Source organism: Rhinolophus sinicus, linkage group LG06 (assembly GCF_036562045.2).
Source record: "Rhinolophus sinicus isolate RSC01 linkage group LG06, ASM3656204v1, whole genome shotgun sequence".
NCBI classification, from domain to species: Eukaryota; Metazoa; Chordata; class Mammalia; order Chiroptera; family Rhinolophidae; genus Rhinolophus; species Rhinolophus sinicus.
This window is the reverse complement of record NC_133756.1, coordinates 11962486-11982268: the sequence shown is the minus strand read 5'-3', so window position 1 is coordinate 11982268 and position 19783 is coordinate 11962486. Positions and strand designations below refer to the sequence as shown.

The 19783-nt window shown below is 43.6% G+C and overlaps 1 protein-coding gene and 1 long non-coding RNA gene across 22 annotated transcripts in view; one reads left to right on the top strand and one right to left on the bottom strand.

Moving 5' to 3' along the window:
• Positions 1-446: 446 nt before the first annotated feature.
• Positions 447-19783, top strand: part of RHBDL2 (rhomboid like 2) — a 43193-nt gene continuing 23856 nt past the window's right edge. The window contains exons 1-2 of one of the 3 annotated variants that reach the window (XM_019726583.2): positions 447-690; positions 18867-19127. In XM_019726583.2, the coding sequence (XP_019582142.2) occupies positions 18888-19127 (240 nt within the window). In that variant the 5' untranslated portion in view covers positions 447-690; positions 18867-18887. Of the gene's footprint in view, positions 691-864; positions 956-18338; positions 19128-19783 lie in introns of those variants that run through there. The other 2 variants (XM_074334424.1, XM_074334423.1) reach the window with 2 other exon arrangements.
• Positions 8595-19783, bottom strand: part of LOC109444872 (uncharacterized) — a 53934-nt gene continuing 42745 nt past the window's right edge. For 9 of the 19 annotated variants that reach the window (XR_012497157.1, XR_012497161.1, XR_012497156.1 and 6 more), the window contains 4 exons: positions 14026-14409; positions 12033-12151; positions 10190-10434; positions 8595-9384 (listed from right to left, as the gene is read on the bottom strand). This is a non-coding gene — a long non-coding RNA (uncharacterized LOC109444872). Of the gene's footprint in view, positions 9385-10189; positions 10435-12032; positions 12152-14025; positions 14410-14537; positions 14655-19783 lie in introns of all 19 variants that reach the window. The other 10 variants (XR_012497166.1, XR_012497164.1, XR_012497169.1 and 7 more) reach the window with 5 other exon arrangements.

The window sequence follows — 19783 nt, the reverse complement described above, 5'->3', positions numbered from 1 at the left end:
AGAGCACGAGGGCAAGGACCTGTTAATCTACCTCTTCACCCCCAGGGCCTAGCCCAGGCGAGTCATTCTCAAACTGCGTTGAATGAATAATCAGAAACTGGCAGACCTATTTCACCAGGGCCCAGGTTCTAACCAGTTTGGTGGAAAGAGCCAGGGGCTTGTGACTAAATTCCTGCTGTGCATCATCAAGTCACCCACCCTGGTGCCCAGTACCAGGCCTGGCTTCCCTCCAGAGCACAACCAGATGCAGGGTCTTTCCCCACAGAGCTGAGAACGGAAGGCAGAAGACCCAGACATAGAGCAGGAGGGTAGGACTCAGAGGAGGGATGGAGTTCAATGCCATGGCCACGGAGAAAGAGCAGAGAGGCTGTCACAGGCTCCCTGGCTCAGACCCAGGCAGGCGGAGGGGGAGGACTCATTCATCCAGGGCCAGCCCAGGAGTGAGACTGCGGAGCTGGCTGGCCCGGCCCAGGCCTGGGGTCAGGGCTGGGAGAGGATTTCCTCAGGCTCCCTCCCCCAGTGCAGAGCCGCTGGGAACCTGTCGGACAAATTTAGTTCGGGGAGGGGCCAAGGAGTGCCTGTCAGCGCAGAAAGTCAGGGCAGTAGAGGCAGCCCCTTGGCGGAGGACGCCCGGACCCTGGGAGCAGCCTGTCCTGCCTGGGACGCCCGTTGGCCTACCGAGGGAAGGAGGTAAGTTGTGGAGCTGGGAGCGGGTGGAGGGAGTCCCTCCTTGGGGAGAAGAGAGTTGGTGGCAGGAAGCATGGGGGCAGAGGTGGAGGCAGCGGGAGGCGCAGGGCTGGTTAGAGTGCTTCCATGGCAACCTCCCTTCCGGAGTAGCCTTCAGAAGTGGCCTCTAGGGATCTTGCAACTTTCTTTTTAAAGTTGGCAACACCTTAGGCCAGGAGTCAAGGGGCTGTTTCTTGATTTTTCCGCACGGACATGATGGAAGGACCAGGTAATGCTCTTTCCCATCCCTGCCCTGGTCTTCTCTCCCTTGAATACATTCTCCCCAGTAACTCCCCAACTCCTGTCTCCCAGTTTTTTCCTCTCTTCAACTGAGTACGTTCCTAGCCCTCCCGTGGTGCTCGCCCTCTGCCCTGTCTAGGGTACTGGAGACCGCAGTCAGGGGGGACAGTCTCTGCTTCTTCCTGCAAAGTGCCTCCCCAGGATTATTTGTTTCCTCCTTCCTGGTATGGGATATCTGAGGGATTTCATTCATTTATGTATTTGTTATTATTCATTTGTTTACTCATCATTGTTTGAACATGTATCTGGATTCTCTGGGGTGGGGGAATACACAGAATTTCTGCTCTTCCTGGGAATAAGAAAACTGAAATTTATTTCACAAACATTTAATGATCATCTATCAGCTGGTGGTCAGTGTGGCATAGAGGAAAATTTTTTTGGCGTTACAGAGACACCTGATTTCATATCCCACTTCTCCTGTTCTCTTCCTGAGCCTCAGTTTCCTTATCTGTAAGATGATATTGTTATGAAGATGACATGAGACAATGCATGTCACACACCCAGCTGGCACATATGGAGCCTCAATGAGCATCCATGCTCTTCCTTTCTTTTTGGCCCCCTTCCTACCACGTCCCTCCCTAACTGCCACCTCCCCCGCTCTATTAGGCTTGTAAAGCTGTGTAAGTCAACTTCTGGCCTTGACAGCACTTAGGCAGTCTTGTAAACACAGAACAATGAAGAGAAGGAGGTGAAGAAGGGCTGGGGGTGGGGCTCAATAAGGAAGGTGTCTCCTGGAGGTTTGAGGTAAGAACTCTGGCCCAGGGCTGGAACCTGGAACTTGAGGGATGTGTTGTCCCCAGCCAGCTCTCCTGCTGTGTTTCTAAATCTGCACATTCACACTGAACAAGTGAGGGGAACTGCTAGTCCCTAAAACCAACTCTGCTTTTAAATGCATGATCTCATTTCACCATAACCCTGTTGTGATATTATCCCCATTTTACAGATGAGGAAATGAAGATACTAATAGGCTAAATGATTTGCCAAAGGTCACATGACTAATAAGTTTCTCTGTATCAGAAAGAATAAAAGGACATCATTTCCCAACTTCCTAGACATCAGCTTCTCACTTCCTGTACGTCCCCTGCTCTAGGCGGCTTCATCCAAGTGAGAAGAGCACACTCCTTCCCTGTGTTGTTAACCCATTCACTCATTCATACATCATTCATTCAATCAAGTGCTCTATTGGTCCCAAGAGGGCAGTGACAGTGTCTGTTGGTTCACAGTTGTATAACCAGCAACTTTAATATCCCTGATACAGAAATGTTTGATGAATCCCCTGTGAGTAGATGAGTCTTGCAAACATTTACTGATGCATTCCATAGGCTCCGTAATAGGGATTTGAAGATGAATAAAACAGAAGTCCTATTCTCAGGGTGTTCACAGCCTTGTGGAGGAGATGGTGATAATAGAAAGAAGACAATGGCATCCTAGAGAGGAGCAGGAGTTGCTGAGGGAACTAAGAGGGCATTTAATTCTACCATGTCTGCTTTGTTTCCCACTGTATCCAGTGCCTAGCACAATGGCAGGCACGTGGTAGATGCTCAATATGGCTTTGCAGAGGAGGTGTTTAGGACAGTGTCGTGTGGGGTGGCATGCGGTGTCTCTGGTCCCGCTCCCCACATAAGAATGCAGGACATGGTGAGGCCAAAAAGGAACACCCATGGAGCCATAGATAGGGGAATCATATCACTATATTCTCGCTGGTGGCTGGGTTGGGGACACAGGAAGCAGGAGCCACACTATCCGCATCCTGCCATCCACTTCTTTGCCAACCAACCTCACTTGCTAACTGCAATCTGCTTTTATTAGCTCAGCCACCATCTTCTTGCTAGCCCCCACTTGCTGCTAGCATAAGCACGGCAGTTATATTAATGGCCAATGGCTCACTGGTTATAGCTGACGGCCAACTAACCACAGCTGATGGCCATCCAATTACTGTTGATGGCCATTTACTACCTGAGCCAGCACCTTTCCACATGAGAGCGAGAGCCTGGAAACTGCACTCCTGGCTCTGTGCCCACAGACAGAGTCTTGAAGGGGGTGTTAGAACTTCATCAAAAGAACAAATTGGGAAGGGAAGATTGTCTAGTAGAGGGAAATGCTCAGGAAAAGTCCTAGTGGAGGGAGGGAGCTGGAATTTCTGGGGGCTCAGTATGGCTGAAGTGTAGGTTGTATATGGAGGAATGGCAAGAAATGAGAGTGGATAAATAGGCACGACTCAGGTCATGAGGCCCATGTGTGCCTTGTTAAGGAACCTAGATTTTATACCAAGGGCATTAGGTGACTATTGAAGGGATTTGGCAAAGGGAAGACGTCATCTGATTTGTATTTCAGAAGTGTGGCTGATACATGGAGGAGATGATACCAACGTCTCCAGGCCTGATGGCGACCCTACCTGTCTGAGGAAATGAACCTTCCCTTTTAGGACTTCCTTTTTAGGACTTCATGATAGTTCATGAAGAGCCTCCTGACTTGTCTTGTGTCCTGATCTATGGGTGCTTGGCCTCAGGTATATGCTGGGTTACAACTAATCTATTCTTCCTAATAAAAGTATTGAAATTTACAAATGATTTACATGTGAACAATTTGGAGCAAATTCAGGGATATGCTGCTTCCTAATTTGCAATCCCTTGTGCTTTTTTAAGTAAAAGAGAAAGAGATGGAGCTGTAGATGGGGCACTAGGAATTTTACCTAGCTCTGAATGTGTCCAGGGAGTTTGTGTCGAATACGCCGGTGGCCCTGGAACAGGGGGGACGTGGACATGGATAACTCTAAGGGAGTCAGTTTCCAGATTGTCAGGTTCTACAGGTACTCTTTCCTGAATCCAGCTGCTTGTCTGGATTCTTTTAAGCTCTCCTTTTCAACTCTAATTCATTGCTTACCTTCTCTGGATTTACTAGACCCTCATTGAATCTTTCTATGGTGTGTCGCTTGGGGACATAAAAACCAGAAGGATAATTGGAGAATGCTGTGTTTCTGAGAGAGCAAACAGAGAGAAATTAGGTAAAATAGACTATAGGGGTGGTGCCTTACTACAGACTCAGTATTTATTAAGAAACAAAACAAAAACTTGTTTAATGCTAATTATGTGCCTGACACTGTTCAAAGGGTGTTACAGATTAATCAACTTTAATACTCATATCAGATTTATAAAGTAGATACTTATCATCTTTTTACAGATGAGGTTCCCAAGGCACCCAGAGGTTTATTTAATAAGTTGCTGAAAGTCACAGCTATTAAGTGGCAAATCAGGATTTGATCTCTTGTACCTTTCCTTTATAATGTATACTATTAACCATTATGCTACTTTACTTTAAACATGCTTTAGCGCTTTATCTATGTATTGTAAAATTAGAATTGGGACTTGAGCCAGTTGTCATGGGGATGAAAATGAATACATTTATAGAAATTTTTAGAAATGAAGGTGGATTTTCTTACAGACAGAAATATTCTGGTTTGGCTGATGGGTTTAACAGTGAGGACTGGCTTTGACAATTGAATTATATGGTAGACAATTTTGTGGATGAAAAAGGAGACACATACTAAATCTGACAAGCTCAGGGGAAGCCAGCATGGCAGTCTGTACAAACTCAGAGACCGAAAGTAACCACATAAGATGGTCTGAACATAAAAATTCCTAACTAAAAGCGGGTCATGGCAGGGAGTCACATCCTAGGCCTGTAGCTTCCTTGACAAAGGTCAATTTTTGCTTGAAGTGAGTCTATCGATTGTCTTTTTGCAACTAAGATAACATACCTTAGAAATGTCAGAATAATCTCCTTTTCCATACCCCGTAGGGTACAGCCCACCACACCTGAGTATGAGACCACAGAACTTCTCATTGTTATCTTGTTCCCCAAATACCATCTCTATGTGTGCTATAAATGTTAACTATTAACTATCCTGTACCCACCAATGTAAAAGAAGTGTGTGTCTCTCTCTTTTACTTTCTATCCAATCCCAGAGATTTCCCCACTTTGCTTTCTCCCATCCCTTTGATCTACCACCAGTGGATTTCATAAACCTTCCTTAGGTCCCCTCCTTTGACTCTAATGCATAAAATAAGCTGCAAAACTGCCATTCTCTGGAACACTTTCTTAATCCATTGAGATTTTGCTTCCTGGCAATTGTTGTCAGTTGAGCTCAAATAATTCATGAAAATTCTCTGTAGGTTTGGATGTTTCTTATGTAGAAACTTTCCATAAATTGAACAAGTTAAATCTGTAGCTCTAAGGTTTGGGTGAAAATGTATCTAAAGCATGCCTCTAATAAAGACTGTGCCAGAAAATTCTCCCTTGGAACCTACTTTAACTTGATAAAAATAACTTTAGTTATTAACTTAAAAATGTGTGAGAGGGTCGTAGCGTTTTAAAAATTCTTATGGGGACTTAAGCAAAAAATGTGAAGACTTCTGGTATATGGCACACATGAACGTCATGGGCCTCGTACATCATGGTGGGGGCGAGGACTCTGATCAGGTGAGGTGAAGTGGCTTGTCCATCGGTAAGCAGGGGCAAAACTGGAGCAACAACCAGGGTTTTCTGACTGCCGTAATTTCTGTGCTCTTTCTATTATTCCATACTTCCTTCTTCCTTCCTTCTTCATTTACTTGATGGTTTGCTTGGGAAGACTTCCAAGGAGGTGCTATTTGTTCTGAAGCAGCTAGCTTTGTGTGTATGTATCGGGGTGTGTGAGGGGTAAAGGAGAAAGGGTTTGGTGGCTGGAACTGCCAGGGCAAAGACCCTGAGGCAGGAGAGACCGGGGTGTGTTCCTGGAACAGGAAGAAGGCCCTGCAGTTGCAGCACGGAGATGTTGGGGGAGAGTGGTAGAATTCCACAAAGAAGCAGGAGCTAGGTCCTGCAGAACCTGATCGGTCATAGTAAGGAGCCTGTATTTATCTCCAAGATAATGGGAAACCATTGGAGGATTTTATTTAATCAAAGAGTTGCTATATTCTGATTTACGAATGTGTTTTGTTTTGCTTTGGAGGGGGCAGGAGTGGAAACAGATGGAGACTAATTGGGAGGCTATTTCAGATGAGACATCTGCATCTACTCTATGGAGGGATACGAAGAGGAAGTGTTCATGGGAAGGCAAAATGCTGGGATGTCATTCTGTCTTCTAGTTCTGATGAGGTGTGTGGGTAGTGATTGCTGTATAACAAACCCCCTCAAAACGCAGTAGCTTACAACAACAACCATTTTATTTTGTCATGATTCTTTTCCGTTTTTCTGCTCAGCTGTCAGCTGGGGTCCATCCCTTGGCTCTTCGGATGGTCCCTGACTTACAATGGTTTGACTTAACTGTTTTTCAACTTTATGATGCTGTGAACGTGATATGCATTCAGTTCTTTGAATTTTGATCTTTTCCCAGACTAGTGATATGCAGTACAGTGTTCTCTCGTGATCCTGGGTCGTGGCAGTGAGATGATTTTGTCCAACTGTAGGCTAATGAAAATGTTGTGAGCACATTTAAGGGAGGCTAGGCTAAGCTATGGTGTTTGGTAGGTTAAGTGTATTAAATGCATTTTCCACTTACAATATTTTCAACTTAAAATTGGTTTGTCAGGATGTAACCCTATCGTCAGTCAAGGAACATCTGTATTCAGTTGATGGATGAGCTGGGCTGGAAGGTCCCAGAAGGTTTCACTGATAAGTCTGGCATTCTGGTGATCGTGTGCGTGGCCTCTCGCTCCACGCGAGTGGCTTGGGCTTCCTCATAGCATAGCCACCTCAGGGGAGTCAACCTTCTTATGTGGTGTCAGGCTTCACAAAGGGAGGAGCATTCCAAGAGGAATGAAAGTGGGGACTGCAGATCTCTGAAGGGCTGGCCTTAGAAGGTACCCAGCGCTATTTCTGCCATGTATCATTGGTCAAAACCAGTCACAGGGCTGGCCTTGATGCAAGGAGAGGAGGAACAAACCCTACCTCTTAGTGGAAGGAATGGCAAATAATATGCTCCCTCTTTAATCTACCATACTAGGCTTCTGGGAACTGAATAACCTTAACCACGCTGATGATGCTGACCCTCTTTTAAATCTAAATCTGAATCTGTGTTGGAACAATTTGTAGGTCTTTATTCCTCACTGGATAGGGAGGGCCTGGGAAACAGGAGGTAGTTGTTTTTTTGTTTTTTCTTTGTGTTCCCAGAGCCTAACATATATGAGGCATTCAGGGAATGCTTGTCCAATGAATGCACAAATCAAGTAAGAATTCATTGGTTATCACACGTGGTGGACCTAAGAATACCCCGGGGAGCTGTTAAAAAGACATGCAGATCCCTGGGCAAAACCCCAGACCCTATGAATCCAAATCTCCAGGGCAGGAGTTTTCAGTCTTGACTGCACATTAAAATATACCAGCACTCAGGCCCTACCTCCAGAGTTTCTAATTCCATTGATCTGGGGTGAGCTCAGACGTCAACACTGTTTTACACTCTCCTCAGACAATTCTGATGTGTAGCTGGTGTTAAGAGCCACTGCCCTAAGATTAGAACCAGCCATCTTCACCTGATGATGTCCCCAGATGATTCTGATGTAGGTGGTCTATGATAGATTGACTAATTATCCTCTCAGTTTGTCCAGGGCTGTGCTGATTTTAGCACCCTGTCTCACATCCCAAGAAATCACTAGTCCTAGGCAAACTGGCATAGTTGCTCACTGTCAATGGACCAGTATTTAAGAAACATTTTAGATGAAGCAGTAAAAGCCTTTTTGAAAAATACCTACAAATTCTCATGAAAGCAATGATTCTGCCTCCTTACTAAAGGGACTGATGTAGTGTCATAATGCTATCAAGCAGAGTCAACTCTTTGAATGAAAGAGGATGGCTCAGCATCAGGGTTTTCCTTCAGCCCCATGCTGTGGTGTGCTAACCTAGTTCAATAGTGTGTCCGTCTTTGGGAATTCTTCTAGACCGTATTCCTCAGTGTACATGAGGCAGCTTTGAAACCCTGACCGCAATCAACAAGGATGGTGTGTTGAGGATACTATGAGATACAGGGTGAAGTTCTTGTGACTCTACACCAATCAGTGTGCATTATTATTACTGTTTTTCATATTATTAATAAGGTACTAAAATATATGTAATATCTCAAGTAGCTCTGTGGGGAGGCAGTGTGGTGTAGTGGAGAGCCTAGGATCTGGCCTCAGAAAAATGGGTTGGTACCCCCGCTTTGCTGTGACTAGGCATGTCATTGTGGGTGCCACGTTTTGCCTTAGTTGTTCATCTATAGAATGAGAATAATAATGACGTCTTCTTCACAGGCGAGGATCCATTGTAATCATGTAAGTGAGAGTGGTTCTGTGGGCTGGGAAGGGGAGTTATTGTGACAGTCTTAGAAGGGGAGAGACACAAACACATTATTGTGCTGAGTGGCCTTGTACATGATCAAGGCCCTGGTCCCCTACTCCTGAAAGACAGCCACAGTTGTGGAATTCTAAGGAAGAAGCTTTTAATGTGTAGTGGGCATGTAGACACCTCAGGAAGCAGAGCGTCCCTACCTGAGTTGCCCTCACACTTGAGGGCAAGTGTGTGTTGCTTCAGGAAGAAGGAGAACTTTTGGAAAAGAGGGTTGTAAAGGCATTTTTTTATTTTTAGATCTTTTGTCTATTTATTCCAAGTGTATCCTCAGAGACGTAGCAAAAAGAAACAACCACAGCCACAAACCCATAATATTGAAAAGCTGGTTCTTAAAGTCTGTAGCTAAAAAAGCACTCTTTCAGGCTTCAACCACAGAGCTTGCTGCAGGCCTCTGGAACTGGGCATAATGATGGTTTGCAGTGTGATGAAGAAGGCTGTTAATCTTTGTGGCCCAGAAGCCCAATCTGTGGCCTCTCCAATTACCCAGGTTGCCTAGCAACACCACCAAAAGCCTCCCCACCAGGCCCAGCTGGGCAGCAATTGGGTCCACCCAGCACTGCCTGCTGCCCAGCCTCCTGGGTTCTCTGGCCACATCAAGACTGCAGTGAGCCTCAGCAGGGGCCCGCCTGGTACCGATGAATGGGTGTGGCCAGCTGCTTAAAAAAAAACAATTCAGATATTTAGAACCTACTTGTTTGAATGCGGCTAGGAAAACAGCACAAGCTAATGATCCAAAGTCTCTTTTGCCAAAGAGGAGTGCCTTGCCAGTGCACTCCTGGGTGAGGTGAAGAAGGGAAGGTGAGCCTGACTTAGTCCGCTGGGTGCTCAGGCAGGCAAATCCTTTCTTTTCCTGGATGCCTGTCTCTACATTGATTCCCTGTGGCAGCAGTGGGAGTGGGGGATTCCCAGCCCCATCCTCGGGGCTGCTGACCTGCCAATTCTTCCACAGCTCCTATTTGAGAACTTCTAGGGTCTGGTCTGGGTCAGTTTGGGGAACTGGAGAAAGAAGAAGGATAGGTTAGAGGGAAAGATGGGATGGAAATAATCGAAACAAAGATGTACATTTCTCTAATATTAATAGTTAGTGCACAGAAATCAGAAGGCAGAGGAATTCATGGGTCTTTGGAGTCAGATGTCCTGGGCTCGTCTCCCAGCCCTCCCTTCACTGGCTGTATGACCTTGATCAAGTTCTCTGGAAGCCTGAGTTTCCTTATCCATAAAATAGGGACATTATTATCCTATCTTACAAGGTTGTTGTGAAAATTAATGAAGAGAATACTCCGAAAGTATTTAGCATGGAACCTGGCCCTGCTCACTCTTAGGGCAACTCTTATTATCTCATTTGATTCTTATAATAATTTTGCAAGGTACTGACGTGAGAGAGGAGCTCTATTTTATAGCCGAGGACACTGAGGGCCAGTGAAATGATGTGTGGATGCTGAGTAGAACTCAGGTCTTTGCAGTCCCAGCACAAGGAACATTGCTCCTGAAAGACAGGCCACAAGCCCTTTTGTAGCTATTAGAGCGTGGGGGCTCTGCAGGTCTCCTCTGACAGATCAACGATGGCAGAACGATAACGGGGTGGGCGTGGAGGTGAGGTGTGTGTGCAGAGGAAAAGGATGCTGGGAAGTGCTTTTCAACATACAGTGAGTGATGTAAGACTCTTAGTTAATGTGGTGCGGATAAAATCCCTCCCTCCCCCCTCCTCCTTCCCTCCTTCTTTCCAGTATTGTTTTACGTAAACTTTTTATTTTAGAATAATTTTAGATTTACAGAAAAGTTGCAGAGAGTTTCTGTTTACCCTTTCCTTGGGTACAAATATTTTCTGAATACCTCCTGTGTGCCAGGAACTTTTTGGGCACAAGGCATACAGCAATAAAACTGTCTCTGTCTTCCATGAGAAGATCAGAGTAGGGGGGTGGAGTGACCTTGGAGAGCCTTAGTTGGTGGTTCTCACAGGTGCTGCTGCCTCCACTTCATTGGTGTACTTGTCAGCGATCGATTAAAGGTATTAAATTAGTTTCTTCAGGAGCGGGGATGAAGAACCTGTATGAAAACAAATGTTGAAAAACAAATGCCTGAGGGGATGCTAAGGCATAATCAGTTTGGGGAACTACTGGTGTTGTGCTGACTGTTCACTGTGCACATGAGAGAACTTCTCAGAGCCGGGAAGGGACTCGCTCCAGGTCACATAGCCAGGACAGTGGCAGAGTCTGGACCCGAAAATAGGTCTCCTGGTTCTGTGCTCTCCTTACACTATGTCTCCCAAATACAGAACAAGAAATGAGTTTAACTTGTGACAGGAAAACCCCAGATAGTTTCGGAGAGTTTCTTGGCTATTTAGGTGTATTAGGTTCTTGGTTGCAAGGGACAGAAACTGATTCTGGCTGATTACACCAGTAAATGAATTTTATTGAAAGTACATTGGATAGTGGAAAAAAAAACAAAAATGATTTCTCTATTCCTACTCACACTTCTGACACTAAATGTGTGAGTTTTCCACACCAAGCAATTCTGACACTACCTACCCCACCGATGAAGGGCTCAGTCCCACCAGATTGCTCCCCACTTCAGTTGCCAATTGCAAGTCTGAGCTTCCAGTACTTCTGACTGACCAGCTATAAATTAGGGGTTTCTATTAACTTCTCCTTGGGTTTAATAATTGGTTAGCACAGCTCACAGAACTCAGAAGAGGGTTGTAATTACCTTACCAGTTTATTATAAAGGATACAACTGAGGGACAGCCAAAGGGACGAGATGCATAGGTCAACACCTTGATAGGTTCACCAACATGGAAGCTCTCCAAATCCCTTTTTTCAGGGTTTTTATGGAGGTCCCATTACATAGGCACGATTGATTAAATTATTGACGATTGGTGATTAAACCCAATCTTGAGCCCTTCTCCCTTATCCAGAGGTGTGGGATAAAAGCTCCAACCCTCCAATCACCTGGTTTGTCTCCTCTGGCAACCAGCCCCCATCCTCCAGGAGCCACTTTGTTAGCCACGAACTCAGGTGGGATTGAAAGGGGCTTATTATAAATAACAAAGAATGCTCCTCTCACCCCTATCACTCAGGAAATTCCAAGGCTTTTTGGAGCTCTGTGCTAAGAACTGGGGATGAAGGCCAAATATATAATTCTTAGTATATCATCATATCACAGGTAGATTACAAAATCACTCAAAGGCTGCAGAAACAAGTTTTGGGAAATAAGCAGAAACAAATATGCAACTGACTATACAGAATCACATCACAGAGCCAGGTAGGCGAAGACGGCCTCATTGTTGCTGCTGTGTGCTCATTGCTGCAGCCTTCGTCAAGGAGACATCTGGCACTGGATGCTGGAGGCCACACTGACCCCAGTGGGAAGGCTGGACACTGGGTACTGTTGCTATTGTGTTTCCTTGAAAATAAGACCTAACCGGAAAATAAGCCCTAGCATGATGTTTTTTCAGGATGACATCCCCTGAACATAAGCCCTAAAGCGACTTTTGGAGCAAACCTTAATATAAGATCTGGTCTTATTTTCGGGGAAACACTGTACTATTTTACACTGCACTGCTGTAAAGAAGTTTCCCCATCCCCAGCTGCAGCCTCAAAAATCCTAAGCAAATGCAGCTGATGGGTCAAGCTGAGGTCACGTACCTGAACCTTAGCTGCCTAGGGACCTGGAAGCGTGAGTATTGGGCATTTTCAACTTCTGTAGTAGGAAGTGGTCCCTGCTGCCCACCAAGGTTCATGAGATGAGGACTTCTCCAAGAAAACTGAGAAATGATCAGTACGTGTATTAGCAAAAGAATACAGGTGGCCCTTGACATCTGCAGATTCCAGCTTACAATTTCTGTGTTCCATTAGCTATCCTCCAAGGCCCGTTGTAAATGAATGTGACTTGAAAGACTGGTTTTGCCTGTGCCAGTCAGGTACCAGTCGGTGAGCCAGGCCCACTGTCCCACCTTGACATCTCACGTGACTTTACTGTTTGTCCTCTACTAGTGATAGCCTTCGTGTAACTTGCTGTGACTAACATCTTTGTTTCTCGTTGGTGGAGTAGAAATGACTCATAAACGTAAATCACTTGATAGTGCCAGTGATAGAAATGAAAAGAAAGTGAAGAGGCCTGAGAAAGTTACTTTTATTTATTTATTTTTTGGCCACAAAGAGGAGTTTTGGATAAATTAGCATGGACTGTCAGGTTAAGTGGTGTCTGGAGAGATCCACAATGAGGGTCATGTGCATACAACAGTAAGCGCTTGGGGAAGTCACATTAGTGCGTGCTGCAGGCAGAAACTGCTCTGGGAGAGAGATTAAACTTTACTAAAAGATGAAAAGAGGCACAACTGACTAACCAAGTTTTCTTTTTCCTTTTCTTCTCGGGTGCAAAGCGTTGAACATGGTTAATACTCCTCACACAACAAATTATATAAGTAACTTTACTTCTGCACTTAAGAATCATTGAGGGCCTGAAATGGAATCACTTAACTTTCGGGCTATAATTGCTAGCGTAATTTTGGGAGACACTACCTGGTATATAGCGAATGGGGACACCTGAGAAATCTTTGGAAAAATCCCTTGCCGATGTCAAGGGTCTCCTGTGTCAATGTCCTTATGGAAATTTATATTTCTACACTTTTTTCTTTCTTTATTATTATTTTTTTAAGGCAGACAACTGTTCCCGGTAAATGAGCACAACTCTGCCCTTCCCAATCCTTGGCCAACACACAGGCTCTGTGATTCATAACATAAGCAATGAGACCAGATGAGGTCAGGAAGTAGGGAAGTTCGTTCCTCTTTTTCTCTTCTGAAGAATACTTGCCAGCCACGAAGGGAAGGTCTTTGATTCTTGGTGTGCGGGGGGAACATCTCCATTTTTAACCAGAAGGCGATGAGTCGTTTCTACTCCTCCAACAGTCTAACAATCTAGTCCAGTTGTCCCTACTGGTAGGATGTGAACATGTCACAGCAGTGCTCTCCCGTTTTGATGTGTGTGTGTGTGTGTGTGTGTGTGTGTGTGTGTGTGTGTCAGAGAGAGAGAGAGAGAGAGAGAGAGAGAGAGAGAGATTTCAACAGAGTTGGCAGCCACTTGCTGCAGATAAAGGTGAGGAAGCATAAAATCAAGCCAACATTAAAGAAAGCTCAAGAAACCTGCATGATCTTTGCTTCGTGAGTAAGAAAGCACAGTCAGTGTTGTAAATAATTCCACTCAATGAGCAACACTTCGATGAGTGTAGTCAAGTAAATAATGTGATAGCTATGGATGCTTTTATAACTCTGAGATTATAGTAATATGTTGTAATCATGGCTGACTTGTTTTGAGACTCCTGCCCTATTCGATTGGGCCTCCAAAAATTCTGGTAATAAAAAGTGTGCTTCCAGATACCCCATCCCAGCTTTGACCCATAGAGAGGCCAGACCCATGCAGGGACAAAATTAATGACGTGACCTTTGATTAGATTTGCTTATGTGACTCTAGGGAGGGAAATCTTGGACTCAGGAGCAGAAGTGCTGGTAAGCAGATTTGAGCACAGTGTGAAGAAGAACTACCTAAGAATTAGAACTGTCAGAAAGTGCAACAACCTGATTAAAGTACATTTGGGTTCTTTGTAACGTTTCACTACTCTAATAGTTTTGTACAGAATACCTTTGAAATGCTCAAATGTATCTGTAGGCTGGATTTCTCGGAGTAGGATGGTTCTGTTGAAAGGTACATCCAAAAAGACTGCATCAATTTATACCCCATGACCAGCATCCATTTCCCCACTGCCTCGTAAGTGTGGGTCAGTTGTTTTCCTTGTTGCCAATCTGATTAGGCAAGTTTCCAAGGTGGTAGATTGTGCTCAGAAATTCAGGTGTGAGAGCAGAAGATAAACAGGAGTGGGAAGGATGGGCCCTGCCAGGTCTGGAAGCAGCACCTGTGAGCATCCAGCACCAGATGTTGGAGATAAGATGAAGCAGGGAGAGACTCCTGTCCTCAGGGATCAGGGCGCACACACAGGTATGGAAGTCAGAGTGGGGTAGTGATTGACTGAGAAGAGAGGCAAAAACAAAACTGCAGTGACTATCAACGTGCTCATCTGCTGCTAGAGCCTGCAGTAGCTGGAACGACACGTCAGACCTCTTTACCACACATGCCAAGTAAGACAGCAGACATACAGTGAGTCTCGGTGCAACTGGATGGGTCAGATTATCTTTGCAGCATGGGAAATATGTTTCACTAAAACACATAAAATGATGGGCTTGAAGTTGTAACATTTCTGGAAATTTTGAAATCTGGAGAAAAGAGAAATTTGGGGTGGAAGTGTAATCATTATTTTTCTACCTCCTTTTATAGATATAAAGTTGTATTATTAATGTGGAACTTTATTTTCTCATAAAATCATCCTGTATGATGTTTAAATTTACAATAGGGCTTATTAACGCAATGTGAATCATCTCTAACTGAACTTATTTTTTTAAATGCTTTAATATTTGTGGTTAAAGCTGCTGGTCTTAAATCCACACTGTGTCTTGCCAATTATGAGAAGTGACCAAAAACTAGAAATAATCATCAATATCCAATGAAAACTAATAAAATAGTTATGTCTTTGGACTTAATGTCTGACCCTTCAAAGTTGGGTGAGTGGAAGGTAGAAGATGTGGGGGAGGGAAGAAGCCTTTACTTTCAGAAAAGTTGTTGGGAAAATAAAAATAAAAGAATTATCTTCTTCCCTAAATTTAGTTTTGAATAAAACCTGCTGTAATGTAATGTGGAATCTTGCCTAATGAAATACATTTGAAAACAAATTGAATTTAGCTTGATTTCCAATCACCCATCCATCCACACAGCCACCCATCCATTAATAGCCAATAATAAGGAATGTTTACTACTTGCTGGATGCTCTTCTAAGTGCTTTACATGCGTCATCTCAAAAATCTTTCCAAAATGCTACTATGAGGTAAGTGCTATTATTATCAGCCTCACTTTAAATGGAATCTGAGGGTTTCCCGTAAAGTTAAACATAGAATTCCCATATGTCCAGCAATTCCACTCCTAGGTGTATGCCCAAAATAATTGAAAATAAAACCTCAAACAAAACTTGTACAGGGATATTCATAGCAGCTCTATTCACAGTAGCCAAAAGGTAGAAACAGTCCAAATGTCCTTCAACAGACAAATAGATAAACAAAATGTGGTATGTCTATCTATGCAATACAATATTATTCAGCCATAAAAAAGAATGAAGTACTGACACATGCTATAACATGGATGAACCTTGAAGACTTTTACTAAGTGAAAGAAGCCATACACAAAAAGTCACATATTGTATAATTCCATTTAAACGGAATACCCAGAACAGGTAAATCCATAGAGACAAAGCAAATTAGTGATTGCCAGGAGCTGGAAAGAGGAGGGCTGGGTATTGGGGGTTTTTGTTTAAGATGGCAGAAAAGTTCTGGAACTAGCTAGTGGTGATGGTTGTATAACATTGTAAATGTACTTAATGCCACTGGATTGATTGTACAGTTTAAAAGGTTAAAATTGTAAATTTTATGTTATGCGTATTTTACCACAATTTTAAAAAAAATGTAATTTGAGGCTCAGAATTTAAGAGATCTAAGGTTATAGCTGATGTGTTATAAAGCTGTGTTTTAATCTCAATCATTTGGCTTCAGGGCTCATGCTTTTAAAAAAAATTACAGGGGTGGCCGGTTACCTCAGTTGGCTAGAGCACGGTGCTCTTATCAACAAGGTTGCCGGTTCGATCCCCACATGGGCCACTGTGAGCTGCGCCCTCCACAACTAGATTGAAACAACTACTTGACTTGGAGTTGATGGGTCCTGAAAAAACATGCTTGAATAAATAAAAGTTAAAAAAAAATTACAGTGCAAACTTTATTTTGGGGCCACTGAGGAAGTTTAGATACATTAGACTAAGCTGAAAATATCAGTAGCATTAGATACTATTTATTAAATACATACTGGTAACAAACATTATACGCTATCTAGACTTTACAGTGACTTTGGAAGTTTAGTGTTATTATTTAGTTTTGTGTAGGTGTGTGTGGTAAAACATACATAATTTAAAATTTACCATTTAACTATTTTTAAATGCACAGTTCAGTAGAATTAACTACATTTATATTCTTCAACATCACCACCATCTGTCTCCAGAATTTCTTTGTTTTCCCAAACTGAAACTCTGTACCCATAAACAATAACGCCCCATTCCGTCCTCCCCCAACCCCTGGCAGATGTCATTCTACTGCTCATGGTACCAGGCCCAGGGCTACTGAGTGGGGTTACAAAGAAAACTAAGACATGCCACTCCCAGGTCCACCTCGCGTCAAAACCTGTGTTCTTATCCTTTAGTGACCTTAGCACTATGCCCTCTTCACCCCGTTACAGAAGTCCAGTCTTAAGACGAGAGTGCTGCTGTTGAAGTGTACAGAGGGGATGCCTGTGGCTGGGGAGTGGGAGAAGGAAGCCAGTGAATGGAATATGGTTGAGATGAAAGGCAGGGGTGAAGGGATTTCAACAGGTCTGTTAGGAAGGTTGAAGACACGGAGGATTTGGAACAGATTGCTTGCCTTCTCTTTATTTTCACAGATTGTTCTGAGGAGTATGTGAGATTTTGCAAGGGGATGTGCTTTGAAATGCCAAGGGTGCTCTGCAGACACACATCCTTAGGACTCTCACATCACTACTGAAGTGGGTGTGTTTGAAGGACGTAACTCATGAGAGCAGTTTCAATGGGGGATGCAAATGTACAAACCCCTCATCAAGACATTGGGCTACAAAGGGGAGGAGAGAAGTACTATAGTAGTTGAAACTTTAGGGTCAGCAAAGAGCTCATAGATATGCCTTTACTTGGTTTTTAAATTAAAATAGTAACACATACTTAAATATATAGACACAGAGGTGGATTACCTGTGAAACAATAAAGCTTAAGCTTCAGACCTCTCACGTGAGCTCCTTCTAAGGTGGTGTATCTACTTTTGTAATTTGTTTTATTTTGTAATTTTAATTGTATATATTTTTCCCAAAGAAAACCCTCCACATTATTTAAGGCTCCTCAAAATCTGGGCCCACTCCTACATAAAGGGCAAAAATCTGGGACATCCCACCACACAGGTATAATCATGGTTAATTCTCCAGATTTCTTGTGTATGTGGATTAGTACATTACTTTTTACAAAAATTAGATCATACTCTATGTACTATTTTGCAACATGAGTTTCTTTCTCTTAATATATTTCAATCTCTCCCCTTGCCCCCCACTTTTTTTTGACCATGGAAATATTTGATTGAGTGATTTTAGTAGTTTAACCAGGAGTGAAAAAAAACCACACAGAACCAAACCAAAAGGAGAAGAACAGTACAGACAGCACCATGGTACAGGGAGAGGAAAGAGTGTGTAGATCAGGCCTCACTGGTATAGACGTGCTGCCCAGTATAATAGCATCTGCTTGGTATCACCTAGCTCAGTTGTAATTACACAATTATTTGTGCAATTTTTACTGACCTCTGTTTCCTCCATTACATTGCAAGCATTTTGGGATAGGAGTCATGACCTGATACATAGGAGGTTTTTAATAGATATTTATTGAATAAATGCCTGAACGATTGATTGAATGTTGAGGATTGAGTCCAAGGGACTACCAGGTGTAGAAATTAGTAGGAACTCAGTCGAGAGTTTTTGGTGTCAGAGAGTTGTTGAAAAGATGTGTTTTTGCAAGTGTTGACATTGAACCCGGAGAACTAGTAAGGAATGGCCTTGTTAACTCAAGTGTGCTACAGAATGGGGAGCAGTGGTATTTTAGAAAGGATACTGATAATTGAGAAAGAGAAGATGAAGCTTATCAAAGTTATGTGATTGTTTTGGGAGGTGGGTGAGTAGGAACCTCAGTCTTTTATCTACAAATCCCTCCCTCCTGGGTGGTTGTGGAAATCTAATGAGTCAATAGACGTGACAGTCCCCAATATAGTGTCTCATACACAGTAGATGCTCAATAAGTGACTTTTGATTCTGAATCAGAAACCTGGGAGTAGAAGCAAGATGAAACTAAGAGGGGAAAGGAGACTGATCAGTTAAGCTAGATAAACTGAGTTCAATTATGCAGTGTGCCTGGTTTGGGCTCTGAGATACATCACCTTCAGGACAAAGGTAACGGTTGACTTGCAAGTCAGTGGCAGAGGGGAAGGATGGGTATACAAGGTGGTGGTGCCATTTCAAGGCTCCAATCCATCCCCTAGGTGGTGGCAGTAAATGAAACCAAAGTGACCCCTAGGAGCTCTCTCCCTCATTTGTACTTTGTCACAATTACAAACTGGTGATGAGAGTATGGATATTATGAGTATTTGGGTACTAACTCTTCGTTGTCTTTTATCAACATATAGGAAACGCTTTGGAAACCAGTGATTATGCCCAAGAAGCCAGGAAAGAGCCATGGCCTGAAGACCATAGGGTCATCTGTTTTTCCCTGATTTTCATATCTCTTTTAGGTGGAGGTAGGACCCAGGACAATGGCTTCTGATCATGATTTGGAGATGGAGAATATGAACAGGGGTAGAGACATAGAAGAAGAGCTGGAGGAAGAGAAAAAAATGAGAGATGACGGGGAAGGTAAAGATCCCTTCAAATATAAAAATGTCCACACGATTGTCTCAAAATGGATGCTTCCGGAAAATGTCCGAAGAACATACGTGGAGAGAGCTAATTGCCTCCCACCCCCTGTGTTCATCATTTCCATCAGCATTGCAGAGGTAAATATGCTGGGTGGTGGGCACTAGTGCAAATACCACTGGGGAGGTCCAAACAAAATGGGGGTTTAGATCGGATCTAGATAAGAAACTGGAAAATATGTAAGACGAGAGCTCCGGGGTGACAAGTACAACACACACGTAACTCAACTCACCCTCTCTGGAGCTCTCTCCCTGGGTTTTTCCTGTATTACCAGTCACTTTCAGCCAAATGTTGAGCTTTATTTTTCAAACAAGTCCCCTGCCCAGCAGTGACTATAATTTCAGTGGCTTCATTTCATTTTAGCTGGTGGGGGCTTTAGATACCAAATAATCTTGGCATTGCAAATGGTTTGCTTTCATGAACCAACTTAGATTGGCCGGTAAGCCATATGTTTACAAGTTATAAGCTGCCATAAAATTTCAGTAGGAGAAAAATGAGATCATCTAATGATGTCCGTCAGCAGCATGTAGTGTGTTTTCAGGCTCTGATCCAGTCCTCTTGTTTTCCGAAAAAGGAGTGCAAGACCCAGAGATACGGAATGACTTGCCCTAGCTCACGTACTTGGTGACTGGGCCAGGACTGGGCTTCTCCTGAACCTCCTCAAACCTAGTTTTTTCTCCCACGCCCTGAAGTGTCATAAAGGAATTGGCAGAGGACTTCAGGGGCGTTAGGAAGT